Source organism: Colletotrichum fioriniae (genome assembly GCF_027942845.1).
Source record: "Colletotrichum fioriniae strain IMI 355084 chromosome Unknown scaffold_10, whole genome shotgun sequence".
NCBI classification, from domain to species: domain Eukaryota; kingdom Fungi; phylum Ascomycota; class Sordariomycetes; order Glomerellales; family Glomerellaceae; genus Colletotrichum; species Colletotrichum fioriniae.
The window spans coordinates 591,817-619,514 of NW_027076846.1; the positions used below are offsets into that span (position 1 = coordinate 591,817).

General features: G+C 55.8%; 8 protein-coding genes across 8 annotated transcripts; 4 read left to right on the forward strand and 4 right to left on the reverse strand.

Annotated features, from left to right (window-relative positions):
* Window positions 1–152: 152 nt before the first annotated feature.
* Window positions 153–1,801, reverse strand: N0V96_008217 (uncharacterized protein; the record flags this gene model as incomplete). The annotated part of the gene is made up of 2 exons (XM_065758258.1): window positions 153–929; window positions 1,046–1,801. 2 exons carry the CDS (start codon window positions 1,799–1,801, stop codon window positions 153–155), a joined length of 1,533 nt encoding a protein of 510 aa, XP_065613013.1.
* A 914-nt stretch (window positions 1,802–2,715) lies between these two features.
* Window positions 2,716–3,897, reverse strand: N0V96_008218 (uncharacterized protein; the record flags this gene model as incomplete). The annotated part of the gene is made up of 2 exons (XM_053192816.2): window positions 2,716–3,405; window positions 3,481–3,897. 2 exons carry the CDS (start codon window positions 3,895–3,897, stop codon window positions 2,716–2,718), a joined length of 1,107 nt encoding a protein of 368 aa, XP_053049756.2.
* A 1,210-nt stretch (window positions 3,898–5,107) lies between these two features.
* N0V96_008219 (uncharacterized protein) lies at window positions 5,108–5,488 on the forward strand (the record flags this gene model as incomplete). The annotated part of the gene is made up of 1 exon (XM_065758259.1): window positions 5,108–5,488. The coding sequence occupies one exon, from the start codon at window positions 5,108–5,110 to the stop codon at window positions 5,486–5,488; it is 381 nt and encodes a 126-aa protein (XP_065613014.1).
* A 7,218-nt stretch (window positions 5,489–12,706) lies between these two features.
* On the reverse strand, window positions 12,707–14,319 carry N0V96_008220 (uncharacterized protein; the record flags this gene model as incomplete). Its single annotated transcript, XM_053192814.2, has 3 exons — window positions 12,707–12,790; window positions 12,869–13,909; window positions 14,008–14,319. The coding sequence occupies 3 exons, from the start codon at window positions 14,317–14,319 to the stop codon at window positions 12,707–12,709; spliced, it is 1,437 nt and encodes a 478-aa protein (XP_053049754.1).
* Window positions 14,320–15,481: 1,162 nt separating this feature from the next.
* Window positions 15,482–18,811, forward strand: RIA1 (Cytoplasmic GTPase/eEF2-like protein (ribosomal biogenesis); the record flags this gene model as incomplete). Its single annotated transcript, XM_053192813.2, has 2 exons — window positions 15,482–15,544; window positions 15,599–18,811. 2 exons carry the CDS (start codon window positions 15,482–15,484, stop codon window positions 18,809–18,811), a joined length of 3,276 nt encoding a protein of 1,091 aa, XP_053049753.2.
* A 1,438-nt stretch (window positions 18,812–20,249) lies between these two features.
* TIF3 (Eukaryotic translation initiation factor 4B) lies at window positions 20,250–22,350 on the reverse strand (the record flags this gene model as incomplete). Its single annotated transcript, XM_065758260.1, has 7 exons — window positions 20,250–21,075; window positions 21,134–21,416; window positions 21,470–21,766; window positions 21,818–21,916; window positions 22,050–22,091; window positions 22,213–22,269; window positions 22,347–22,350. The coding sequence occupies 7 exons, from the start codon at window positions 22,348–22,350 to the stop codon at window positions 20,250–20,252; spliced, it is 1,608 nt and encodes a 535-aa protein (XP_065613015.1).
* Window positions 22,351–23,563: 1,213 nt separating this feature from the next.
* On the forward strand, window positions 23,564–24,320 carry N0V96_008223 (uncharacterized protein; the record flags this gene model as incomplete). The annotated part of the gene is made up of 3 exons (XM_065758261.1): window positions 23,564–23,570; window positions 23,671–23,784; window positions 23,842–24,320. 3 exons carry the CDS (start codon window positions 23,564–23,566, stop codon window positions 24,318–24,320), a joined length of 600 nt encoding a protein of 199 aa, XP_065613016.1.
* Window positions 24,321–24,747: 427 nt separating this feature from the next.
* N0V96_008224 (uncharacterized protein) lies at window positions 24,748–26,540 on the forward strand (the record flags this gene model as incomplete). The annotated part of the gene is made up of 2 exons (XM_065758262.1): window positions 24,748–24,754; window positions 24,799–26,540. The coding sequence occupies 2 exons, from the start codon at window positions 24,748–24,750 to the stop codon at window positions 26,538–26,540; spliced, it is 1,749 nt and encodes a 582-aa protein (XP_065613017.1).
* Between the last annotated feature and the right edge of the window lie 1,158 nt (window positions 26,541–27,698).

A 27,698-nucleotide genomic window follows, 5' to 3' on the forward strand; every position in this document is an offset into this window, starting at 1 on the left:
ACCCGTAGGTATAGTAATACACGCCCAAAACTCCCCCATCATAGTCAGACGCCCACCCCAATATCAAAACATATCTCATAGTCATACCAAACTTGCCTCTCTTGCTCCATCCTCGGAGAACAGGGCAACCTCAGACCCTCAGAGAGAGCTCCCTACATCCTCTTAGCACCCATCTCCTCCGCTCCAAACTCATCCCACTCCTCCCTCCCAATTCTCCTCGAAATCCACACCCCCAACCCAGTAACACCACAACTCGCCAAAAACCACCCCTCAAACCACCAATCCACAAACCTCGGCTCCAGCGCTCCCGCCAAAGCATCCCCCACCGCGCTGCCCATCTCCCGCGGCAAATTACTCCTCAACAGCAGCGCCGCCGAAATCACATAGACAGCCGTGATCTGCCCAATCATGAGCGCCAAGTTCGCCTGCGCCTGGTACAGCAGGCCCGGCATCCACTTGGAAAACAGGTGAAACGTCTGCAACACGCTGTTGGCGCTCGCCGCGAGCATCACCCCGGACAACAGGAAACTAATCTGCCTAGCCCACGCAATCTGGTCCAGCGACGGGTCCCAGTGCCGCGCCAGCAGGCCGAGAAATCGGTTAATCGGGTCCGAGGAGCTGAAGCTTGAGGAAGGGTAATACGCCCTCCGCAGCGTCGCCAGCGTCGTCGCCAGGATGCGGTAGAGGCAGTATAGCGAGAACACATAGTGCGGGACGGCGAGCACCTTGCCAATCGTCGTCGCCGCGCGCGCGTCCGCCGCCCGGCGCGAGCGCATCACCCCCAGCGAGGAGTGTAGGTTCGCCTCCATCGTCTCGAGGCCCGTGATCTCCAGTCGCAGAGCACGCATCTCGGCCTCGTCGCCGCCGCCCATGCCCCGTACGGCGCCGAGCATCTTGCCCATGAACCCCCGCCGCCGCCGGCCCCTGAGCTAGACGACCCGCCCGACTGCGCCTCGGCCGCCTTCCGCTCCAGCGCTTGGAGCCGGTGTCGTTTCGTGAGGAGCATCTCGTTGGTGGCATCCAGCCCAGCCTCCTTTCTCGAAACATCCGCCTCCGTGACAGGCCTCTTTCTCCGTTCCGACACCGCGCCGAGGGTATGCCACGGGCTCGAAACGGCCGCGAACCCGCTCAGCATCGCCATCAGCGAGATCCCGATAACGCCAATCCTCTCCAGACAAGCGCGCAGCACCCCGCCGCCCGCCGTAGCCGTCTTATCAAGCCCAACCAACCCGCCCAAGCTCCAAAACGCAAACACCCACCCGCCGAACACGAGCATCTGCACAGCCCACGCAAACCTCGGTATCTTCCCCTTATTATTCCGCTGAAACTTCCACCCGGCGCCCGACACCACGCTCTGAATCTCGAGAAACGGGATAACTCCCACCAGCAGCACAAGCAGTGTCGGCACGGTAACCCTCAACCCGACCTCCCTCGCGCGCCTGCTCACCAGGTCCGAGATCTCGCTCAGGATCAACTCGCCCAGCACCGTGGCCAGCGCAATCGTGACGCTGAAGACGGCGGCCGCGACGCGCCGCCGCACGCTCTTTTGTCCGTGTTCGGCGTGGGCCTGGCGCAGGCTCGGCGGGGCGTGCGAAGGGAGGTAGTGGTCTTCCCCATCGTGGGCGTCGTGGACCCTGGCGAGTTTGGGGAAGATGGTCTGGTTCGCGAAGACGGCGACGGCGGCGAAGGTGAGGAGGAAGGGGAGCAGCGAGAAGAGCAGGCCGACGGTCGATGGGGCGTTGGGGTCTACGGCGGCGCAAGCGGACTCGTCGCAGGAGGCGCTGGACCAGAACCAGGGCATCTTGGTGGTGATGATGGTGGTGACAGCGATGGTGGGGCGTCGTCTGCGTTTGCGCGCGAGCAAAGGGACATGTGTGAAATGTATCCGTAGTCGAGTAGAGCAAGATTCATCCTACTCCTTTTTTTCTCGATTGTTGAGCAGGGTGAAAGCATTTGTTGCAGAAAAGAAAACAGGCCGGTGTCCTTAGCGAGGAATCAGCAAGGCTGTCTTCGACATTGTTTGGTATGCGTTGGTTGGCTTCGGACAACCGTTACAGTGCGACGGCTGTGACGAGAAAAGAAGGGCGGCGGCATTGGATTCGTAACCTTTGTGTCGGGCTTGGGGGGTGCCTCAGCCCTCAGCCACACGACAACCTGGCCTCAGCTCTCCACTCAGAAGCTCCGGCGACTTTTTTTTCTTATAAGCTTCAGCCACATATGCCTGCGCCACATACCTAATTGTACCTCCCGGTCAGCTTTGGAACCTCAAAAGTCTGGAACTTTGGAACTCGCCCACCTTCATCAACAGCAGCCCCGCATGATGCGACGCAACGGCCAATGGATACCAGGCAAAGACTCACTCAAGTGTCATCAGCTCCTTCAATAACAGATGCTGTCACAAAAAGATACACGCCATGTGTACATTACCAAAAGCAAGGCTGTACAGATAATGCAGTTGGAATTTCGGCCAATTTTTTTCTTTTATGGGTATCAATCCACGAACTCCACGCAGAGCAGGAGGTTTTGGCAACTACGCCGACTACCTAGACAATCCTCCCTTGACTTCCCTTCGTCTCGGCACACACCACAATCCACGGGATATGTCGTCCCAGCAAACTAAACATGCCCACGCTATCGACCAAACGCCGTCTAAACCCACATATGCTAGTTCATAACCCTCCCTGCCTCTCCAGTTGAAGCCATAGGTCTGCTGTATCAGCTGTTGCTGCTGTGTCGCGAGGCCTTGGACTCCTCGTCTTCATCATCATCTACTCCACTGGCGCTAGAGTCCAAACTCGACTTTCGTTGCTTAAGGGCTGCCGCCTCGTTGGCCTCCATCTTGTGGAGCTTATCCATTTGCGACGAGTTGATGAGCTGGTCACCAGAGAACGTCTCAAATTCGTCCTCATCATCATCATCTTCCTCATCGCTGTCGCCCGCCGCACTAGGCGGAGCAGATGATCTACCCGGACCTGCGCTACTCGTTTGCGCGAGATTGGATGGCGCTGATTGGTGTCTCGGGTGCAGAAGAGCATTCAAGTCGACTGGCTTGATAGTCGGGTCAAATGCCGCAGGCAATCCTAGCGCTTTGGCGACCTGATGCGCCTCTTCATCCGCCGTGTTGTGAACTTCCACTTCGTACATACTGCTCCTCTCGCTGTCGGCCTCGTGCTTTCCGCCTGTCGCTGACAGCATCCTGACATACGTCTGTCGTTCCGTATCGTTCTTTCTCTTATTCTTCTTCTTCTCCCGCTTCTCCGTCGGGCGGACGACGACAACAGGAACAGGCGAGTACTGCAAACAGTATTTCGAAAAGGAATTGCGCGTATTGACCAGGCCTTGGAGGCCACCGAGCGACCTGCCCCTCGTGCCAACGATGAGCATTGCAGGCTGGTGAATTTGGATCTGTGACATGATAATGGTTAGCGCCTAATCCACTGCCATTCGCCAAGGGATGCCGCGTCACGTCTCTCTACTCACCAGTCGCTGGAATGTTGCATGAAGCTTCCCACTCGCGTACTCCAGTACAATACTGATGGCTCGGTTCAGACCGTTGCGCTTCAGGATGCCATCCATGACCTTTTTCGCCTCTTCCTGGTATATCTTGTTGGTTTCGGCGGCTCGTAGCTCCTTCTCAATAACGCGCACACAGACAACCTCATCTCCATCGTCAACCAGCTCGTCAAGCAGCCACTGCAACGCATAGTCGGAGTAAGCGTGCTCGTCGACGCCGACCATGAAGGTGCGCGATCGTCGTTGCGCCTGATAACCCCGGTGACGAACATTCAACGTCAGCGAGAGCGTGTTGTTCTTAGTCGCCTCGCCCAGCGGAAGGTTGTCGAATGCGACATGTGACTGGAACCTGTCAGGCACAGAGGTTTGAGTTAGTGTCGCCATTAGGTAACGTTGTTTCGAGCAATTGGTAAACAAAGAGGCGCAATGGGGTGGATGAGACGATCTGGAGTGTGAAAACTATTGGGTTTGAGGGATGGAGAGTGAGAAAGCGACGAGACCACTGGTCAGAGTCAAGAGGGGTGGAAATGAAAAAGAGACGAGAGGTTGCGATTTGGTAAGAGGCAGCCGGGATCCAGGAAAAGGACTGGGTGGAAATGCGACAATGACAGCTGCTTTCCCTCCTGTCAGGTCCTCCTGCGGGGGATGTCACGGTTGCGCCAGGCTAAGAGTGGCTGTGGAGGATGAGTCGATGAGCGCCCGCCTCCGCCATTTGCCCTTCCTTTTGTGAACCCAAGAGCGCCGTAAAGAAACAGCCACAGGCGCTGTAGCGGGGTAGTGGGGCAACGACGAGTAACCCTGGCGAATAACAGCAGTCAATGCGTCATCCGTAACCGGCAAGGTCACTGTCAGTGAGGTGTCGTGTGATCCTCTTGATGAATTATTGTAGCCCGATGAGTAAGGTAACAAGACAAGAACCGAGACGCGACACGGAGTCAGAGTAAACACAGGCCGTTCCTGGAGTTGCCGTGAGACACTCGAATCGTTCGTCTGAACGCAAGATCACAATACTCAGGGGATGCCTGTTGGTGATAGTACTCGTCCATTGTAGTGACGCCGGCGGGATTACACGGAAACTGGAAAAAGTGGGGTGCCATAACAGGAACGAGGACGCCGCTGGCCGACTGGTCCGACCCCGCTATCCCGATCCTGACGCTAGAATCGGTGCCCGGAGAAGGTTTGCTCAGTAGCGACGGCAATGCCTAGGCATCCTAGACGCAGACTGTCTCCGAGACGGAAGCTGAGAAGCGGAGTGGAGACCAAGACGGCCGCGGCCGACGAATCGTCAATCCACGGGAGAGCGAAGCGCTCGGATCTGCGGCATGGCTGCGGAGAAGGTAGCCGTGGGATCGAAGTCTTGATCCGAAGCTTCCGGACTAGTGGAGGACTGCAGAATCGACGCATGTAAGGCGAAACCAACGGCAGCATATAAGTAAGGTAGCCCCGAAGCCACACTGCATTTGGTCCAACTGCATCTGCCACTGACGTACTTACGTCGGGTTGACCCAGATGCTATCCGTACAGCTCCATGGTATCGCATATACACATTGAACCAGAAGGTCCCACGACCAAAGCTGCCACTTGCAAACCCTTCATGGTAGAGGGACCACAAAGATGGGGCACAAAGAAATCTCCAAACAATAGGAAAGGGATACGGTGCGCTTACCTTTCGGGTGGAGGCGATGAGGCCCTGATACGCTCCTTGTTCGTCTTCTTCTGGTTGCCCTGCGGCAGCGATGGGTTCCGTAACGGTGCAAAGCTCAGCGACGCTATCGATGATCCCCTCGGCCTCCCTCCATACGACTCGGTCCGCGACGACTCGGCAGAGAAGCTCCCTGTTGCGCTTTCAAGGGGGGAGGGGCTTGCGAAGCTCGAAAGTGTGGTCGCACGGCTCAATGGCTCTGCATCGTTGGTCTTGGTTTCCTCGTCTTTCCTCTGCGACTGCGCCTGCGACGAAGACTCGATGGAGAAGTAGTCCGTTTTTGTCTGGTCAGAGGGCTGTATCGGAGTCTTGGGCGAGACATCGGAATCGGGGCTTTGGACGTTGAGCATCGAACGGGGGCTTGGCCCAGACATGGTGTGCCGCCGTTCTGCCGTCGTCGTTGTTGTCTTGGGCTCCCACTGAAGATCTGGGAAGTGAAGTCGCGGTGACGATGGCGAGGAGTTGCCCTTGCTATTCTTCTTTTTCTTTTTCGTGCTTTGCGGAAGCAAGAACACGCTACGCCAATTTTCTGATGGTTTCATTGAAGACTATACAGCTGCTGTGTAATTGATGTCAGCATGAGCGCAGCGGCAAAGCAGTCGTCCCGGCGGCGGGGAATCAGGCAGATGCGCTGGGTTGAACAGAGTCGCTCAAAGGCCCGAATGGCAGATGTGCGACGAGCCTGTCTTGGAAGGGGCGAAAGAGCAACGTGTAGAAGATCAAGAGGTGATTTGCGCCGAGGTGAGTGGCTGATGGTGGACTGACCACACCGTCTGAGAATGGAAAGGAGCGTCTGTCGACTGATAGTTGGAACGTGGAGGTCGAACGGTGACAGTCAGGTCAGAGCGTCTCGTCGTCGAATATGCGTGGAGAGGTAGGCAGGCGTAAGTGGTGAGGGCAACCTTATCGATGGAAATCGGATGGGCTCTTGTTCACGACAGGATTCGGCTCTCTTTACGTATGATGCTTAGTCGAGTTGTTTGAAGGTTATGTGTTTCTTCATCGGTCGTTTCTGAAAGCACAGGGGGATTGGCGAAATGATTGTTCAGACAAGATGATGTATATGTCCAGCAATGCCAAGGGGGTAGTGTTTGCAGGCGCACGTCGTGGTCTTTGAAGAGACGGAGCTCTCTCTTATGGCGAGGGGCACAGCGTAGGAGGCGGTTCCGCCAAGACCTGCGGGGCCTCACAAGGCACAGGGAAGCGTGAGGATGGTGTTGTTGTTGGATGGGAAGCCGAAGAACGGGGTGTGGCGTAGACGGTAGCGCGGCCGGTACGAGTCGAGGGTCGAGGGTCTAGAGTCTAAGTGATGGCAGACCGGGTCGGTGAGCAGGTGATGTTATTAGTCGACCGGGATGACAGCTGTTGCTGGTGCCGCTCAGGTGTGTGGAAAATGGGGCGGGAAAGCGGCCAGGGCGACAGAGCTGAGAGCTTGGCTAGTGGGTGGCAGCAGTAGAGGGAAAGCCGAGGAAGGACTTTATCTCGGTCTCTGACTCTCTGGACACGACGAGTTTGACGTGAATCCAGTAGGTATAGCTACCTAACGGTGAGGTATCTGTGAGAAATTGGTAGACCCGTTGCAGTCCAGGCGGCTGGATGCGGGGGTTGACAAAGTATATCCGTGAGACTGAGACTGGCGTGGAATGGGCAGAGTATGAGACAATGCAGCTGGAAAAGAAGCTCAGGAATGGGGTTGGAAAAGTCTGGGCATGCGTGGGTTGCGACGGAATAAACAGACGGTAATTATCGGTCCTCTGCCGATATTCGTAGCAAAGACGCTCAGAGAGTAAGGCAAGGTAGAAAGAGGCTCGAGGTTGCGGAGGACTGGAGTGGTCTAAGTACGGCCTGGGTCTGGACGCGAGACGCTCCGCTTGTTGTGTTTGCTCTGTTCTTCCGTGTTCCTCTCTTCTTCCAGGCAAGGCAGCTCTGGAGCTTGTGCAAATTCTCGAGAGGGTGACGGCGTGACGCACAGCTCCAGTGAGAGTTTTGGAGGGAGAAGAGCAGCAATGGGCACCAAAAACAGGGGTCGGCGATGGTTGATACCCTGGTCGGCCAGGGTTGTCTCGGCTGGGGGTTCTCTTTCGCGGTTGAGATGGTGGGCACTCGAGTCGAATCTCATTCTTTTTTGCTTTCACACCCACAGCTACGCTGCAGCTGGACGGAAGGGTGGAGGAGAGGAGGGGAGGGGCTCGGGAAGCTGGTGCAATGCGGTGCAAGTGCGCAGGGATGAGATGGCTGGAGATTTCGAGTTTGTTTGATGCCGTTGGCCAGGCCCAGAGAGTCGAGACTTGTGAGTGCACCGAGAATTGCCGCTGGGTTATGTACCCCTCCCGCTCTAAGGTAACAGTCCCGGTCAACGTACCTATTCCTTCCTTCCTTTGGATTGTTACTGCCTTACTTGTATTCCTGCCTGCCCCACCTGAACAGTTGAATAGGTACCGTACGTATTGAGATAAGGTACTTGAGTTACAAGTCTTCAATCTGATCTGATCCAGAGAAGGAGCTGGTGAACGTCGGGTACTCACCTTAAGAAATGTAAGGTGGGAAGAGAAAGTACTTTGAATGAAGGGGAAAGAAGGTAGAGAGAGATGTGACTTCCTCGGCATGCTCATCTCACTCAGCTGAACCTTCCTCGGAAAAGGAGAGGCCAGGAGCTAGGGTCATCCACAGGCACCAGCTGCACCAGCTGCACCAGCTGCACCTGATGTCGACTCGATGGGTTGCAGCCTCCATCCATCTTGGAAAGAGCCCCCCGGTGGCTCTTGTTCCTTCCAGTTGCCAGGTTCCCCAGGCTGAGTCTCTGGGAGTAAGGTAGGAAAGTGCCAAAGTGTCAAAGTGCATGCCTTTTCCTCATTCGCATCATTCGCATCATCCGCATGCCTTGCCTTACCTTGCCTTAGTAATGCATATTGGACTTTGCTCTTCTTCAGCCATCAGGCCTGTGACATTTCTTTCGCTTCGTACCTAATCAGATTGCGAGATTCACATCCCCACGACAGGCTACAGATACCTTGGAAGGAATACGACAGCCTCAAGACCGCGGCCTCCGAGACTTCCTATCACTCCATCTTCCAGGTTCCAACACCACCGCCAGCACCAGCACCAGCAGACCCAAAATAACCCGGGAACACCACCCCAAACTCGCCAAGACCACCCCAAGTACCGAGCCCAATCATCCTCTCCGCTCTATGGCGCCTCTAATGCCTGAGCTGGCTCTAATTACACATCAAGACTTCCAGCTTCGCTTTCAAGCTTCTCGGCTCCTCTTTCCAAGCACCCGCCATAACGCCCATCCCTGCTGGTCGTCTTGACTCTTACGCAGTGGGCTCCCTGGCTCCCAAGGCATGTCACTACGGCTTACTCTGTACAGTAGTCCCTATCCACCAGAGGCTCTCTCTCCAATACCGACCGTCCAGCACAAACTCGCCGGGACAGACTCTGGATGACTCGCCTCTACGGATATCCCATCTTGAACAGACGAACTGGCCGCCGCCACTTTTCGCGCTCTCTTGTCACGTCACTACTCGCTTGCCCGCCGTCTACCTGTCCGTCGCTGTCATGACCTGCAGTAACATGGCATAGCATCTTCTCTCACTCGCAGCTGGTTGGTGTGCAGCATCTTCGTCTAGACTTTCCAAGCACCATGATAGGCCTACCCCGACATTCTGACGTGCTGTAGTCAGACAGAAAATCAGACTTCCTACTCGACCAGCACTACCTACCTACGCCTCGAAGCCCTGCGGTGCCTGGCCTAGGGTTCAAAGAGCAATTTACTCGGAAACGAAGTCTACGACTGTACTCACAACTCCGTACGCAAAGCTCATCATTGCCTCCGTCATGTTCAAATCATAGCACGCTTCCGTGTCACAACCCTCCAACGGTCCAGAAATCCCACCAACGTGGATGGCGCCAGACGATAACTGAAGGTGATGCGCCAAGCCATTTAACGCATCTGGCGGGATTTCCCAAGGATGCGCATCAACCCTCTATCAGCGCCAGTAACACCGGACGACCAGTTCAGTTTGGAGATACCCAGGCGCATGTGGGTTGGTTCGCACCAAGCGGCAGAACCAAGAATCATACGCTTCCTCCATCGCTGTCGATGCACTCTCACGTCTGCCCAGCCGGCCCTCCGTGTGCTAAGACTGTAGCCTTCGTCGCCTTCATTCGACTCTTTGCAACTTCACCCCTCTCTCCCGCCACTCTCGGCCACTCGTCCACCTCCAACAAGCTCTTGGCAAACCACTAAGGCACGTTGGCCAATCTTGATTCTTTCCCCGATTCCTAGCAAGAGTGAAAGAAGAGAATGAGGACAAGCATTCGAGTAGGTCGGTGTGCGCGCACCGCTCTAAGCTGCTAACTCGCCTGCGAACCTTGCTTCTTCTCATTTCTTCTCGTTAATGAGATGACATGCTTCGTCTCTAGGCCCCGGTCCGCGATTTTTACGACATTTCGACCCATCCTGTTCAATCCACATTTCGTGCCCAACCGTACGCCAAGCGAGAGCCAAGCCAACCGTATCTCTTTGCCTTTCTTCCGCAACCCTTTCACGTCTTCTTCACGTTTGCAAGATAACCCAAATTATTAGTCCGAAGCCTGGCTCAGTCCCGTATTGGGGATGGGGACAGCGGCTCATTCCCGCAACCTCTCTTTCGGCGCTCAAATCTCTTGGCCAGGACCCATCAATGTCGCAGAAAGCCGTCTTGGTGGCAGGGGTACAATTTGAGGGGTCGGCTAGACCACATTACGGATACACGCTGCAGACGAGACAACGACGCAGCCCTTGGAAGGGAAATAGAAAACAAAAGGGGGATGTACTCCCAAGACACCAAGCCGGCAGGCACAAGCGGTCGGGAAAAGAGGGAGCCCATGCCAAGACGAAACGAAGACAACGTCCACTATTTTGCCTTTCCACGCCATTCGGCACCCATCGTAGGCTGCAATGATGCCATTCACAGCCCATTCTCCCGCCCAGAATTCCGTCCCGATCTTCCGGTGTTGCTTTTGCGGTTTACCTTGCAATCGATGACCATTTCGCCCTTGTTCATGTATTCGTACCACTTCTCACCGACACGATCTCCGCTAAAACGGGAATCGCCATATGCACCCTGCAGTCTCACCGAAGCAGAGGAGCAAGGTCCTCTATCTGGCGCAAGCTGATGGACCAGCCAAATCACTCCTTCAAGCCACGAAGCAGGCAATGGAAGGCGTATGCTCGCTACCTATCAAATATCAACTCGTCAATGTCGCACGACACGGAGACCATTGACCATGTAGTAAGGTCGGAAACATAGCATGCTCCCGCTGCCATCGCCGTCGATCAACGGAGGAAGCAACCGGAATTGCCGAGAGATAACGGGTTCCCAAAAGCTCACCAGAGGCAGCTCAATGTCCTGAGCTCTCGATGCGTACCGATATCCTGCATTGTCGCATGTCGATAATGGCCTATATTGGATGCATTGTGAGGTCTGACAGGATCGCTTGCCTGCAGCAAATGCCAATGTCTTGCGACGGCACGCATGCCGCAATCAAACATCTCGTCCAGCGCGGCATCCTGCCTGCGTTGTGCAGCATCCCTATCTGACGTTCAACCGACACCAACCAGGAAGAGCGCCTCATGCCGGCCAAGCCCATCGAGCGTACACTTTGGCAACCTCATCGCAGAAACCCACGCAGAATTCCACGATTGCTTGCGTAAGTTTAGACGTAATGTTGCTCACTGACTGACATGCATGCCGATCGGCCTGCAATAACCGAGCACCAAACGTTCGTCTTTCATGTTCTCGTGCCCGTTTATCCCAGTATCCCAGTCACTGGTTCGAAGGCTGCCGCACGACGGTCCAAAAAAGACGACGTCAAGCGCGACTCGTGATCCCAACTACTCGCTGCTCCAAACTCACATCCGTACGACCCCAGCAACCTTGGCAACCCTAGGACAGCCAGCATTACACACACACACACACCCAAGCACGCACCAGGGCGAAATCTGACTCGCAGAAGACACAGCCAAGACACAAGAGCACAAGTTTAGGGCAACTAGGGAGAAATAACGTGAGACACCGTCCAAGATTAAACGTCTAGCTCTGGTAGGTGGCACATGCTCGACTAACAGCCACTAGGAAAACGGGAATCAAGCTCCAGTTTCCTTGCGGACCATCCCGTCCCCGCCCCGACCGATAATTTCCCCGGTCGATAATTTCCCCGGTCTGCCGACGCGGCATCGGTGCGGAAACACTACCTAGATTGGACTATGCTCCCCGGTGGGCTCCGCTCAGAGTGTTTTATCATATTTGAGCATCATCGTTGCGGCATCTCTTCATTGCGAGGGGAAGGGCATCTATTCATCGGTCGCTCCCGTCTGTTTGAAGACTACATCTCGGTTCCGAAGTGCGCCATCGACTGTGATGGCCCTTCATCGCTTGGATGCTTCACGCTTTCTGCCAGCGCAGTCTGACCGACTATTACCCTCAACACCTCGCAAAGGAGTGTTCCATTGCCTCTGAGGTATGTACTATAGCAAGAGACACGCTGTTGCCACAATTGCGTTTCGAAAAATCCACTCCACTTCGGCAAAGAGATTCCTCTTGATAGTGGTCTCCGCAGATCAGTTTTGTGCGGGCAACGTTGTAACCTTCCCCGGACAACCTGCCCTTGGCACACTCCTTGTCCAGCTTCCTATCAGGTTTGGCTCCCACAAGTCTGGCGGGGAAGCGGGCAGATCGCTGCAAGCGTATCGCGGTTAAGACAAGAGAAATAACGACGATCATCAACTTTGCATGTCCGAAGCGTCTTGATGCTTGTCGAGAGAAACGGCGCATATTGAAGAACTCTTGTTGTCGTGACTCTTTGCCAGGGAACCCTGCCATTACGGGGCGATGAACTGAGCGGCTGGCTGGCCTAACTCTCTTTCATGTGGAGGTGTTCTAGTACTTTGAGTATGGTATCTCAATCAACTGCTACCGACTTTGGGCTCAGAATTCCGCCCCTTAAAGGTCCGTTAGCACACGGGCTGCTGTTGCGAGTACGCTGGCCTCGAAAAGCTTCAGATAGACGTTTGTACTTTGAATTCTAATTATTCCCCTTGGTTCACTTCATCCCGCCCAGCCAACCAGGTCCAGGTGTTCCAGGAAGCAAAGACGCCTGAACGCCGTAACAATGCGAGCATCCCTCTATCGGGCCCTCCCATTTCTTCCCAAGTGCTTTTTGGCCACTTCTCTCTGCCTTTTTGTCCTTTTCATCCTCGTCACACCCTCCGACCTCGAATCCACAGGTAACGTCAAGTGGATGAGGGTGGGAGTTTCCACCAACCTCTCGTTGGCAATTCCTGGTCACTACACGCATTCGCATATTGCCATTTGCCAACATGCACACACAAACACCCCCCTGGTATTTTGCTACCGACCCGTTTCCTTTTGTCTTCCTCTCGGCCAGCTGTTCGTCCATCTTGCCTTGCTGGTTTTATAGGGCCCGAAGCGTATCCTTTACAATCGCTCAAGCGTAGGTGCGGGACAGGTTGCGGAGGTACCAGTCGACCAGCTTGCGGCCAACCTTGGCTTCCGAGATGTGGATCAGGTCCTATAATGTGATCATTAGCATATAATTATAATAACAAGCAGCTGGTGTTGAAAGCTGCAGTTTCCCGGAATTACTTACACCCTGCATAGCGTAGTCCAGGTCGCTGACGTTGATGAGGTCACCATCCAACAGGCTGGGGTGGTCGGTCCAGCGCAACTGCTTGGTGCGCTGCTTGTTGACGAGGAGCCAGGAGCGGAGCTCATCGGGCTTGACCTCGAGGAAGCCGGCCAGCTTGTTGAGGTCCATGGTGGTGTAGAGGCGGAGGTAGGACTTGACGGTAGGGCTCATCATGTTGATCTTGACCTCCTCCATGAAGACGGCGAGGTGGTGCTCGACGGGGTCGATGTTGGACTCGGGGTTCTCAAAGTCTGGGGGCACGGGGGAGATGAACTTGGGGCAGGCAGAGCGGAAGAGCTCCTCAAAGATGGGGAGGGACTCGGGGCCGCCGCGCTGGAGCTTGAGGAGCTGGTCGCCGTACTTCTCGCGGAGGGCGGAGTGAATGGTGTCGTCGAGGCGAGTGGGGTGGAAGGCGACGCAGATGGCGATGAGGGCGTACATCTGGTCGTTCTTCTTGGTGATGGAGTCGTACTGGGCGTTCTTTTGGAAGTTCTTTGTGCGAGAGACGTAGACGAGGATGTGGGAGAACATCTTGATGGCGTCGGCGTAGCGGTGCATCATCATATAGGAGAAGCCGACGTAGTAGTAGGTGGTGAAGTGGGCGGCCATGACGCGAGCGAACATGGCCTTCTTGTTGAGCTCAATGTCGTCGAGGGTCTTGAGGGCGAGGCTGAAGTCGCCGAGGAGGCAGTGGACGCGGAGAAGACCGATGATGGAGAAGTAGCCCAACATGCGGTAGAGGTTCTTTGAGCCGTACTCGCCCGCGACGGCCATGGGGTCCTCGTTGCGGCGCATGGCGGCCAGCTGCTCGGTGATTTGGGAGCGCTGGATGAGGGAGTAGAGGACGTTGAGGACCGAGTAGCAGCCCCAGGTGTTTGGGTTCTCCTTGAGGACCTGCATCTCCTCCTCGTTGTTGCCCTGGCGGGCGATGCGCATGCGGTAGGACGAGAAGGAGTTGAACTGGTAGATGAACTCGTCGATGACGTCCCAGGCCCAGTAGTACTATTTGAAGACATGTTAGCTTGGTCCCACCTGATTCATGTGTGGTGATACTATTCGCGACGGCAAGGGACACGAGAACGTGAATGAAGGAAGCTTACCGAAGGGGGCTCGAGGTCGACGGGACCCTCGCTGTTCAGGATGAAGTGGAACAGGCTGCAGTAGGAGTCGTAGCTCTGGAACTTGACCTCGAGGGGCGCGGAGAAGTCGAGGGGCTGGGCGGCGGCGGCGAGGCGCGACTGAATGTCGTCGGTCTGCTGGGCCATGGTCAGGGAGTTGACCTGCTCGAGGTCCTCGCCAATGTTGTCCTCATACTGGACCTGCTCCTTGTAGTCGTTGACGAGGGCCTCCTCCTCGACGTCGCTGTCGTCGTCGACGCGGACGGGCCGCTCTCCGTTTTGGTAGCCGCTCATGGTGGGTGATTTTTTTTTCGGTGAAAAGACTATTCCCACACACACTGTGAAAGGAATAGAATTTAGAAAAAATTGAAAAAGAGGTCCGAAAGAGGAAGGGCGCGCGAGAAGTTGGCGATGTCTTCAACTTTCCCGTGGGAGTGGTTGGTTTGGGGGGGAGGACAGATGGGCGGTCGGGTTCGGAGGGGTTCGCTCGACAGGTGTGGGGTTTCGGGCGGACGAGTCGAAAATTTCCTTTTCGCTGGCTAATCCCGCGGGGGCTTTTGCTGAGGTTATCGCAGGCACCGTTTGGGTTTGGGAGAGAGGGGCCAGTGAATTTTTGGCGAGTTAGGGTTTGTTGCACCCTCGGTAGAGCGATGTGTAGGGATCAAGCCGATAAATAGCCTTGGCCTGCAGGTAGCGGGGTTGATGCAACTATACGGCTATAGAGGGGTTCTGATGGCTTCCTTTTTTCTTTTTTTTTTTTTGTCGTTGGAGGGGTTAGAGGTCTTTTTTTTTTTTTTGTGGCGGGGTTAGTCCGCTGAGGTAATTCCAACGTTGCCTGTGCCTGCCCTGGAGGACGTCGATTGAATCCCGTCATTGTACCTCCCCCCCCTCCTTCCCCAAGAGACGAAGGAAGAAAAAGAGTTGCATAGACACATACGCTATACAACATTACTCATCACTGCACCAGTTGCTCGGTGCATCCACCTCATCTTCTTTGGGATAATATCACTGGAACCTCTCAGTACACACTCAGACTCAAGCAATACCAAGGAAAAGAGTCACAGTTACCCTCGTCCGTGCAAAACTTCTTACAGCAGGGTGGCGAATCAGAGTCATCTTCTCGTCCTGCTTCTGATCTGAATGTCCAGTCTGGGTCGGCCTATTAGTCACAGACCAGGGCCAATTTAGTCGCCGAATCATCATCAACAACTCACTCAAGCACTTGCTGCCAAAGGACCCTCCAGTCAATAACGACATCATCTGTCTTGGGCAAACAACGATACGCTTTTCTTAGCACTGGCTTTCATATACCATCCAAGCAGGGAGGCATTACACAGACCCTCAGACCTGCTTTCTCATTCACTCTGCTTCTTTCATCTGGCATTGCTTTCTGTCCATAGATCTTTTGATACCCCCTTGACCTCTTCTACCATCCTTCACCACATATCCGTCCATCATGCCCGTTGTAACCCCCGACAAGCTAGCTAGCCTGCAAAGGCATGCCGTAGATGTGCGCAATGTAAGTTCTCATCTCATCAACACAAAACTCTCTCAGTAACTGACCGCAAACCAGATCTGCATCCTGGCTCACGTCGACCATGGCAAAACATCCTTAACAGACGCCCTCCTGGCAACAAACGGCATCATCTCACCCAAACTCGCCGGCAAGATCCGGTACCTCGACTCTAGGCCTGATGAGCAGCTCCGAGGCATCACCATGGAATCCTCCGCCATCTCCCTCTACTTCTCCATGCTGAGGAGATCCGCACCCGACGCCGAGCCCGAAGCCAAAGAGTACCTCATCAACCTCATCGACTCGCCCGGTCACATTGACTTTAGCAGCGAGGTCTCCACCGCCTCGCGCCTGTGCGACGGCGCCGTCGTGCTCGTCGACGCCGTCGAGGGCGTGTGCAGTCAAACCGTGACTGTCCTGCGCCAGACTTGGACTGAGAAGCTCAAGCCCTTGCTCGTCATCAACAAGATTGACCGACTTATTACTGAGCTCAAGATGACGCCTGCCGAGGCCTACACTCATCTTAGCAAGATTCTCGAGCAGGTCAACGCCGTGCTGGGAAGTTTCTTCCAGGGCGAGCGTATGGAAGAAGATCTCAATTGGCGCGAGCGGATCGAGGAGCGCGTCCAGGCGGCGGCTGCCAAGGAGGCCGGCCCGGATTCTATGACCGAGTCTGGGGAGCTGCAGTTTGAGGAGCGCGATGACGAGGATCTCTACTTTGCGCCTGAGAAGAACAACGTTATTTTCAGTAGTGCCATTGACGGCTGGGCATTTACCGTGCGCCAATTTGCCGGCTTATATCAGAAGAAGCTCGGCATTAAGAGAGATGTCATGGAAAAGGTGCTATGGGGCAGCTTTTACCTTGACCCCAAGACCAAGAAGATTCTAGGCCAGAAGCATCTCAAGGGGAGAAACCTCAAGCCCATGTTCGTGCAGCTGGTGCTGGAGCCTATCTGGACCGTCTACCAAGCCACCGTCGGCGGCGACAACAATAGGGGCGACCCCGCGTTGCTGGAGAAGATTACAAAGTCCCTCGGTCTGACCATCCCGCCACACATCATGCGCTCCCGAGACCCCCGCCTGCTTCTGACCACAGTGTTTGCGTCCTGGCTACCGCTCTCGACGGCCATGCTGGTTTCCGTCATCGAGTCCCTGCCGTCACCTCCAGTCGCGCAAGCCGAGAGACTGCCCGAGATGCTGGAAGACGTCCCCGGCTCAGATGCCATCAACGAAGAGATCAAGAACGCCATGATTTCCTTCAAGACCGGCCCGTCGGATCCTGTCGTGGCCTACGTCAGCAAAATGGTTTCCGTCCCCGAAAGCGAACTTCCCCATAACAAGCGCAAGCCGGGCCAGTTGACCGCCGACGAGGCGAGGGAACTTGCCCGCAAGAAGAGAGCGGAAGCGGCTCGCGCCCAAGCCGCGGCCCCCTCGAGCGGAAGCGCAATCAACGACCTCACTACGGCGCTCGAGGAGGTCAATCTGGACGGCTACGCCCCCGAGCACGAAGAGAAAGAAGTCGACCCCGAGCACCTCATCGGCTTCGCGCGCATGTACTCGGGCACCCTCTCCGTCGGCGACAGCCTCTGGGTCATACCGCCCAAATGGTCCCCCGCCAACCCCAACGCCCAGCCCTCACCGAAACAAGTCACCGTCACGGCGCTCTACATGCTCATGGGTCGTAATCTCGAGTCCCTGGACTCGGTCCCCGCAGGCGTCGTCTTCGGCATCGGCGGCCTCGAAGGCCACCTCCTCAAGAACGGCACCCTCTGCAGTCGCCTCGACGGCGCCGTGAACCTCGCCGGCGTGGCGGGCACATTGGGCAAACCCATCGTCCGCGTCGCCCTCGAGCCCGTCAACCCGGCCGACCTCGACAAGATGATCCACGGCCTCCGCCTCCTCGTCCAATCCGATCCCTGCGCAGAGTACGAGCAGTTCAGCAGCGGCGAGCACGTCCTCCTCACCGCCGGCGAGCTGCACCTCGAGCGCTGCCTCACGGATCTCAAGGAGCGCTTCGCCCGCTGCGACATCCAGGCCGGCGCCCCCATCGTGCCCTACCGCGAGACCATCGTCCGCGCCGAGGAGATGCGGCCCCCCGCGAACAAGGACCTCGGCCGCGGCGTCGTCGTCGGCACCACCTCCTCCAAGCAGGTTTCCATCCGCCTCCACGTCCGTCCTCTGCCGTCCGACGCGACGGACTTCCTCCTCAAGAACGGCGACGTCATCAAACGCATGTACTCTGATCGCACACCCGCCACCACGAACAGCACCTCCACAGCCGAAGGCGAGACAACCAAAGAACCCCAAGGCAAAAACGGTGCCGGCACCGCCGCCGTCCCGGGCGAAGAAAAAATCGACGTCGACACAGACCTGACAGCCGCAAAGATAATGTCCCTCGACGACTTCAAAACCGGCCTCCAATCCGCCCTCGAATCCTCCCGCGGCGGCCGCGAGCACTTCAAATCCGCCCTCGACCGCATCGCTGCCTTTGGCCCCCGCCGCACCGGCCCCAACATCCTCATCGACGCCACAAAAGAAGGCCTCCTCGCAAAGCTCTTCTCCCAGACCGCCTCCTCGGAACGCGACGGCTCGGCGGCACCCCAGGCAGACGAGGCCCTCCACCCGGCCCACGTAGCCGACAAGATCCCCTACGCCTTCCAGCTCGCCACGGCCCAGGGACCGCTCTGCCACGAACCCGTTCGCGGCATCGCCGTCTTCCTCGAAGACGTCGTCATCAACCCCACCGAAGACGACTCCTCCGCCCGCGACCGCATGCCCCGCCTAACGGGCGAAATCATAAAGACCTTCACGTCCTCCCTCCGCTCGGGCATGCTCGACTGGTCCCCGCGTTTGATGCTGGCAATGTACACTGTCGAAATCCAAGCCTCGACGGAAGTCCTAGGCCGCGTCTACGACGTGCTCACCCGCCGCCGCGGGCGCGTCCTTTCCGAGGCCATGAAGGAAGGCACACCCTTCTTCTCTATTAACTCTGTTCTACCGGTGGCCGAATCGTTTGGCTTCGCGGACGAGATGCGGAAACGGACGTCGGGAGCCGCGCAGCCGCAGCTTATCTTTGCGGGGTACGAGGTGCTTGACCAGGACCCGTTCTGGGTGCCGTTTACCGAGGACGATTTGGAGGATTTGGGCGAGTTGGCGGATAAGGAGAATGTGGCCAAGAGGTACATGGATGGTGTGAGGAGGAAGAAGGGGTTGTTGGTTGAGGGTAGGAATGTTGCTAGAGATGCCGAGAAGCAGAAGACTCTCAAGAGGTAACGAGTGTTTGCCGGGGGTTCAGGAATGCGGTTGATGGTTTGGAATTGGAGCTGGGTTTGGTAGAGGTAGCGTGTGGATACCTGGGGATAAAAAGAAAGATTGCAATGAAATACCTGTCACTCACTTCTCTGAACCATACCTGTTTGGCGTGAATTTCTCACGATATACCCTCTGCCTCAACGCGTCTCGTAGTGAGGCATCAACACACATACATCATGACAGCAGCAAACATCATGAACCATGCATACCACTCTGGCACCTACAGTCACGACTCGAGACACAAACTAATATTGTATACTTTTGTATTTCAATTCCCTTGCCTGTCATCTATTTTGCCCCCCTCACACACCTCACCAAGGTGGGGAGGGGAGAACTCCAAGGTCTTCTCTCAGCACTCACACTAAAAAACCATTTCCATCGTCAGACTCGTCATACGTTCCAGCTCAAACCACCACACCCTTGGTAGCGAAAAGAAGAAAGAACACAAATGAGCCCAGCTCGCCATCATTTTTTTGGTATCGAACGGGGTCGTGCGTGGTAGAAGAGTTGAGATGGAGAAAACAACCAAGAGGAGGAAAGGAAGTGGACTTGCGAAATAACAGGGTTTACGAGCGTGAATAATCATAAAAGAAACGTGAACAAGCCATCCGTCTGGAGGAGGATTTTCATAACTCAGGGCGAATCATCTATCGTTGCACACAAAACAAGGAGGGGAGAAAGAGGAGGAAAAGAGCAAGTAGAACTTTGGTTGAGAATTTGTGTTTGGATTCCTTTGAAGCTCCTGGTTGTGACTAAGAGCTGAGTTGAATCCTGGCGGATCGGTATGGTAGGTAGGACTGTTACTTCGCTGGATCCCCAAGAACCCTTTGGGCAATGAAGGGTCTCGGGGATGCAGCAGAGGAAAGAGGAAACAAAGGAAAAGTGAGCGAGAATAAAAAAACAACATGGTCATGAGCCCCCTTTTTCTTCCAACTTCCATGAGCCCTTTTTTTAGTAACCACTTCGCAAACTCCGATGAATGCGTGCGAAAGTGCGCGCCTTCTCCAGTCGTTGAGCCGAGGAGACCTATCTTGCCCTAGGATGATGGCAAGCCACCTGAGCCAAAGACTGCAGAGGGTGCTGAGTAAAAAAAGGAAAGTTTTTGTTTCCTTCAGCAGATCCATAGTGAGCCAGTTATTGTCGTGTCGAAAAGCAAAGTATCGAAATAGAGAATCCATGCCCTTCAAGCCCCAAGAAAGCGGTTCGTGGCGTAAATTCGTTCGTCAGAATCGTATTCGGAGTCGTCTGGGTATATGTGATGACGAGAAATATCGTCTAGGCCCCGCAAGCAAATACGTGGGAGCATCTTCTCGGCGATAATTGCCGACTCAACTGCGGCCTTGACCGCACTGGGTCCAACCGGACGCTGAAGGATGAATGGACTGTGCACGCCCACCTCCTAGGCAGTGCCACGGGGTCCAACATTGCGACGGCCCTTGTTGGGGACCGTGGTCCAACCATCGTCCTCCACGGGGGCAGCATCGCCAGACTCACTGCCAGCGGCAGCCGGGGCCTGCTTCTCAGCAGGGCCGTTGGAACGAGGAGGGCGGCCTCCCTCGAATCGGCCACCGCCGCGAGGTCCACCACGTCCACCTCTGGGTCCGGTAGGGGCACCACGAGAGGCACCAGATGATCTCCAGCTGTTGGCCTCAGAAGCACGAGACTTGGGGGCCTCCTTGGGCTCTCTTGCCTCCTTGGCTCTGACGGGGATCTTCTGCTCCTCAGATGTGCCGTTCTCCTTGTCAGCAGCAGTCTCTTGGGCAACCTCCTCCTTGGGAGCCTCTGCAGCCTCCTTCTCAGCCTTCTCCTTGGCAGCAGCCTCTTGCTCGGCCTTCTCCTCGGCCTCCTTAGCAGCGGCCTCCTTGGCAAGGCGACGCTCTTCCTTGGCCTTCTCTTCGGCCTCGCGCTTCTCCTTGGCCTGTTGCTGCTTCTTCTCCTCAATCAGGCGCTCCTTTGCGGCGGTGTCGATGGGACGGGCAGCACCGAAGGGGCTGGCCTTGGAGTCGGTTCCGGAGGGAGACGTGACGTCGGGAGCCTCGGAAACAGTGCGCTTCGCCAGGTTCAACTTGGGACGGCCGACGGGAGCGGCGGGGGCGGCTGAAGGGGAAGAAGGCGCCTCGCTGCCGTCGCGGGACTGGGCAGCATCGGGGCGCATCTTGGTTCTCCACTGGCTGTCGGTCTCGGCGGCAGTGGGGACTCTCTCGAGGGCGGGGAGGGCGGGAGTCCTGGCGGGGTCCCTGACCCTCACCCCAGGCGGCGGGGGACTGGCGGCGGTCGCGGAACTCGCGGGGTCCATCGTTGGTACGGGGACGGCTGCCATCGCGGGAGCCAGAGCCCTCCTTGGGAGCAACGGGGGAAAGGGGGCCTCTGCGCTCCCAGTTGCCAAAGTCGCGGACCTTGCCGTCGTCCTCACGGGGCTCGCGAGGCTCACGGGGGCCACGGCGCTCGCCAAAGTCAGAGGGGCGACGATCGTTTCCACCACGTCCAGGCAAGTCGGGCAGGGGACCCTTGCGGGACCAGTCGCTGAAGTCGCGGTTGGATTCGCCGTCACGGTTACCACCACGGGCTGTAAAAAGTGTCAGCAGTCAACTTGAGGATGGCTTCTATACATGTACTTACGAGGATCGGCAACCTTGATTCTGATAGCACGTCCCTGGAAAGTCTGGCCATCCAGAGTCAAAGCCTGCTTCAGTCCCTCAAGATCCTTGAACTCGGCGTAGGCGAAGCCCTTGGGGCGCTGCTGCTCCCGGTCCTCAATAATGCGGACGCTGATGATGTCACAGCCCTCGAAGAACTCGTTGACGGTCTCCTCGGTGGCATCGTAGGACAGGTTGCCAAGGTGGGCAGTGTAGGGGGGTCTCTCGGGGAGCTGCTGGGGAAGATTCTCGCGGATGGAAGAGTAACCACCGTAGTCTCCTGTACACTGATTAGAGTCGTCTTGTTTCCACATTTTCGAGATGAACTTACTGCGCTCGGAGCGGTCACCACGGTCACCGCCGCCGCTACCCCAGCCACCTTGGCTGGGACGGTAGCCAGCGCGCTCGGGAGCGGGGAGAGCTTGAGTGCCTGTGAAGGTGTGTCAGTGGGCAAGGAACAAGATATGTGCGGCGCCAGGCTGGCTTGTGGAAATGTGGCATACCGGCTACAGGGTGTTAGTATCCTCTTTCAATAAGATGTTTTTGGGGCATCATGAACTCACTGTACGTATCCTCGACCTCATCAGCCCATGATCCGCCGTAGCCTATATATAAAGTGTCAGTCGATGATGTGCTAATTCGATAGTCGAGCAAGAAATGAAGTGGGCGGAAGTAGTTGTCGAGGGAGCGTTTGTGCAGGGAGTTGTCGGAGGGGGTGCGACTGACTGGAGTCCTGCAGGAAGTCGCCAAGGGCCATCTTGACCTGTTCCTTCTTCTTGGGCGCTATGATGACACGGTTAGTCTTGGTACAGGTGGGAGACGTCGCAGCAGCTTGCGACGGCGAGCCAGGTAGCACGAACCCATGATTGCGGTGTTAAGACGGCTTCGCGCGTCGAGTATGTTCGATGCGCAATTCGGGGAGTATGTAGACGAGCCGAAACGGTGCGGCTGTTGGCTGGAGATGCGGGTTTGGTGGAAGTATTGGTTGGTGCGGAGAGGATTGGAAATGTCCGAGGGATATTTCGCAGTGTCGTGGGGTAGGGAGATGTCGCCTAAGGAAAGGGATATCTCTTGACACCGGAGATGGAAGAAGTCTTTTTAGACGATACGTCAGAGGGTATCGGAGACGTAGTAGACTTTGTGAAAAACGGCCCAGCTTGCGGTGATTTGCTGGGGCTGGTGGTCTTTGGAGGGGGGGGAGGAAAGGGTCGAAGTTTTACCCGCGCAGCAGAGAGGCAGAGGGTGATTGAAAGTTTGTGAGGGTTGGACAATTTTCTCGAGGTGGCCAGGAGTGGGAGGCACTAGCCCCGCCGCGGTCTAGCTTACTTTTTCAACCTAGCGCCCCGCCAAAGACGCACGGGCCAGAACCACCGGGAAACCCCGTGATTGAACAATCCCATTTATGAAAGAGGGGCTCACAGCTGTTTTTTGCTCTTTCTCAGCCCAGTGCTTCTAGTGACTTCAGCGGGGTGAGCCTTGAGGCCTCAGCGTTTTTCCCGCCTGTGTTTCCCCCCTCCATCCCTCCAGTCCCATCCATTTCCCCTGCCCACTACACCCTGTGCTGTGCTGTGCTGTGCTGTGCCACGGGTGGCCCCTTCATTGCCATTGGTACCTTAGCACCTTAATCTAGGTACAGAGCACGTATGTATACAAGGTACAAGCTTGAGATCATCAACCTGGGAAGGAGGAAAAAAAAAGTGAATGATGTGCGCCTGCAGTTGACAATCACCCCCGCCTTTCTTGCATCTATCGGGCCTGCACGGTCCATTCTCGTTTTGAGCCGCACGAAACATTTGAACAACGTCGCCAACTCGCTTGATTACTACTCCCCCGTTTGATGCATGTATTGCACCCTTGCCCAAAGCTTCCAGAACAACCGACATATCTGATCGGGGCCCATCGACTGTAAGCCAGCTCATTGTCATCTCTTTTTTGCTGCAACCCAATCTTTCAGCCCTTCATCATGTCGGATGAGGCGAGGTATGGCACAGAAGAGCCCAGACCGAAGCGGCAGCCTCGGGGTTTGCTGCCACCAGGGTTGGTCGACCTCGTGGGTCCGCCCCTGAAAGTTGGTGCCATGACTGGTAAGTGAGGACATTGGAGATAGGATCGCATCAGATTGATCATCTGATGGCTGTCTCATCTCTATTCAGTTTACAGCCTCATAACTCACATCTCCGACAGGTACAATCGGTGTGTTCAGTGGCATTGCAGCCGGCATTATCCGGGACTCCACACCAGCTCTGTTTGCAGTAGCATCTGGTATCCAATGGTTCGCTCTCGGTTCAAGTTACTGGCGTATGTTGCCATAATCCTCACATCCTTCATGAGGGCGTACTGAAATTTCAACGATAGTCTCGAGATCTGTGGTGATGGCCGCGTGGGGTGGCGAAGAGAAGCTCTCCAACTCATCCAAGATCCAAGCAAGTGCACTTGCGGGAGGCACGGCAGGAATGGTCGGAGGACTGATTCGTGAGCATTCCTTGTTGCTGGGATATCGACAGTTTCTAACGCGCTCATTAGGTGGCCCGAAAAACATCATCCCCGGAGTCATCGTTTTCTCCCTCATCGGGGGAACGGGCCAGGCCTTTGTGAACGCGGCTCAAGGCAGACCCGAGGTCACGGAAAAGAAGAAGAGCATCTTCGAATCAAGTTGGAGCCCCCTGAAGAAGCTTTCAGACGACGAGTACCGCGATATGATTGATGAAAAGATGCTCAGGATAGACGCTGAGATCGCTCTCATTGACGAAAAGATTGTAGAGCTTCGCGCGGCAAAAGCAGCAGCTCCTCCGCCGCCCCCGAAGGATGCACCGCAACCACCAGATGCTCGTTAGTTGAGCATTGCGTCTGTTTAATCACCATGTATAACTCTGTCAGCATTACAACTCTAAATTATACCAACAAGCAAGACCTTATCCATTTTATTTTTCAAAATGAGCTGTCCCATGCTTGCATTGAGGAGCCAACCCTTCCCAACTGCACTCATATCCGTACTGCATCGATTTGGTTCATCGCGTAACACCAGATTAAGATCTCGACGAGTGTCAGATGGAGTCGCACCCAAGGCAAGATTACCCCTGGCATCATTATCATGCTGACGTTGATTGGCCAGACATGCATGCAACATAGCCTCACGCTATTGGATACGTCTTCAAGAGTGAGCATCCGCGACTCAAACACTCCTCTCACATCAGCAACGGCGCTACTTCGCAACAGGCATTCCCAGATGTCAGGAACTTTGTCCCCAATCGATATATGTATATGAAAGGTGCGCTATGAGGCTAATCAATACCTCAACACTACAACTCGAAGACTTCTTCGACTCGGATCTCCCAAAATACGCCATCCTGTCACACACATGGGGCCCCGACGAGGTCACCTTTCAAGAGTGGCTGCTATGGCAAGAAGACGAGATCGGCTCGCGCAAACGCACAAACTCCAAGCGCGGATTCCAAAAGATTGCAAACACATGCCGCATCGCCCGGCAGGAAGGCATCAGCCACGTCTGGGTCGACACAAACTGCATCGACAAGAAGAGCAGCGCCGAGCTCTCCGAGGCCATCAACTCCATGTTCGCCTGGTACCGCGGCGCGTCCATCTGTTACGTCTATCTGGAGGACCTCGAGTCCGGCGGGGCAGCAAGGGCCGATCTGCGCCAGTGCCGGTGGTTTACGAGGGGCTGGACGCTACAGGAGCTGCTGGCGCCCGCGGACATGACGTTTTACGACGGAACGTGGGAGCCTATCGGGACCAAGGAGACGCTGGCATACCCCATCGCTTCCATTACGGGCATCGACGTCGACGTCCTCATGTACCCGCAGACCCTCTCCTCCGCCTGCGTCGCCAAGAGGATGTCGTGGGCGTCCAACCGCCAGACGACGCGAACCGAGGACACGGCGTACTGCCTTCTCGGCATCTTCCAGATCCACATGCCCCTGCTCTACGGCGAGGGCCACGAGGCCTTTCGCAGGCTACAGGAAGAAATCATGAAGGTCTCGACGGACCAGAGCCTCTTCGCATGGGATTGGACCGAGAAGACGATGGACCCCCGCCGCGACCTCTGGGTCACCCTACTGGCGCCGCATCCTTCTGCGTTTTCCGGTTGCGGGCAGGTGGTCAAGTGCAGGACCGCCGCGGACGACAACTGGTCCGTGGGGAAGGAGTTTACAATGACGAACCTGGGTCTGAGCATGACGCTGCCGCTCATCAAGACGGCCTCCTCGACAACGGTCTATGCTGCCATCAACTGCAAGCACGATATCAAGAACCACGACGACACGGTCATATGTATCCCGTTGTGGACCACGTCCTTCACATCGACGTTTGGACGTCATAGGTCGAGACCGCAGGCGAACCTGCCAATCCCGCTGGCCAATGTGTCGATGCCCGCCCGGTATGCCGCGCGCCGCCAACAGCGACAGCAGCAGCCTGGCCGCAGTTCTTCTATCTCGGCCTCGTACTTCCCTCGCTTCTCCGAGTTGCCGGGTTTCAAGATGTCAAGATCCTTTCAGAAACAGGTCCTGCCAGTGTACGACGCCGAGCGCGAAAGGGCGCCAGAATTGCTGTTCCAGCTTTTCTCGTGTAACGACGCGCTGGAGTCGTGGCAGGTCGGAGACGACGCGGAGGCGGATCCGCAGGAGTACCTGCAGACGGCAGCGCACGCGAGCAAGACTTTCGCGAATAAAGAGGTTCACGCATTCTGTGTGAATCTCATCAATCACGGCGGCGGTGGCAGCAGCAGCAGTAATGGCAGCCGCAATGGTAACGGTGCCGGGGCAGAGCCCAGTAGACCGCGGCGGTGGTGTCTCATTATCATGTGGTGCGAGGCGTCCGGGTGGAAGAGGGTCTTCTTCCGGGAGGACAAGAGCAAGAATCTTTCGCCGCCGCACGTGAGGAAGCGGTTCATGGACTTTTTGCTCGAGACGTCGTGGTTTGCGTTGCATGGGGATACTGCCACGTGTGATGGGTTAAAGGTTGAGGTTGGGATGAAGCATGATCCTCCGAGGGATGGGTATTGTCCGGTCGTGCCTTTGTATTTTGATAAAGATACCTAATAGATGTAATATCCACTTGAAGACGATGTAGGATGTCTGATTGTTTTGCTAGCTATTGCGAGTAGCCACGATGACGCATAGCGATGCCATGCGGCTGAAACTAGAGTACTGCGGGCATGACTCGTCCACCGTTGACTTGTCATGTAGCTTCGATGTTGGCTAGCTTAGTCCCATGATAGCTTCCGATGCTTTAACGTTCGAATTCGCTTGACAGCCTGGAGGGGTGAATAACGGGAGGAAAAGATGTGTTTCAAGATTTTGCATGTAAATGATTCTGGGGACGGTTTCAATCCATAGCCCTAGTCCCTTCCATTCGGCTCTGAGCTTGTCTAGAGGCAGCTTGGCTAGATCTGGGGCAGGGGAAGCTGAGGTGAGGCTCCTGGTCCTTGCACGTATCCATGCACTATGCACCGTGCCGTGCTTTTCTCCCTCACCGAGACAATATCTCGGTCTACGAACAGGTCTCTGGGTATAATGAAGGTAGTCCTTTCGTAAGTCCGGTGGCTTACATCATAATAGTAAGTCCAGGGAGGAAGGATATCGGGGGAGGCGCGCTTGCTGCACGTGCTAGATCCTTGGAGCAGCCCTTAGCTCCGACAGTACCAAGGGCAAGGGGCGGACAATTAGGCACAGGCACATATTTTGAGGCGTAAGGCGATGGTACCGTCCGATGCAGCGGCGCATTGATGGTTGAACTTTGAGCACGGCCCCTCGTTGATGCAAGTGTTAGTCTTAGTGATGCAAGTAATTGTTGAACTTGATGGAGGAGGATCTCCGATATGCTGCATTGGCACCTAGGCGGCTGGTACCACGCGGTGACAGGCAGCTGGGCAGGAGAAGGGTGGATACCTGGCATGCGGGAGTCCCCATATTGGAAGACGGAGGGGCCAATGAAGATTGGGTAAGGCCGGAAGTGGCCGAGGGTGGGATTTGCATCGATTGGACGGGGACTCGGGAGCGAAGGAGCCATAACTCCGGGCCAGACTACGTACCTTAGCTAAGCAAGGTAGGTGTTTGTTTGACAATTGGACACATTCCCACTCCACCATATCTCTTCCCTCGATATGCACCGTGACATATTTCCTGTCATATAATACCCAAGGTAGGTAGAGAGAGACTACGTGACGACCTACCGTCTTGGTTCAATGACTATTAATG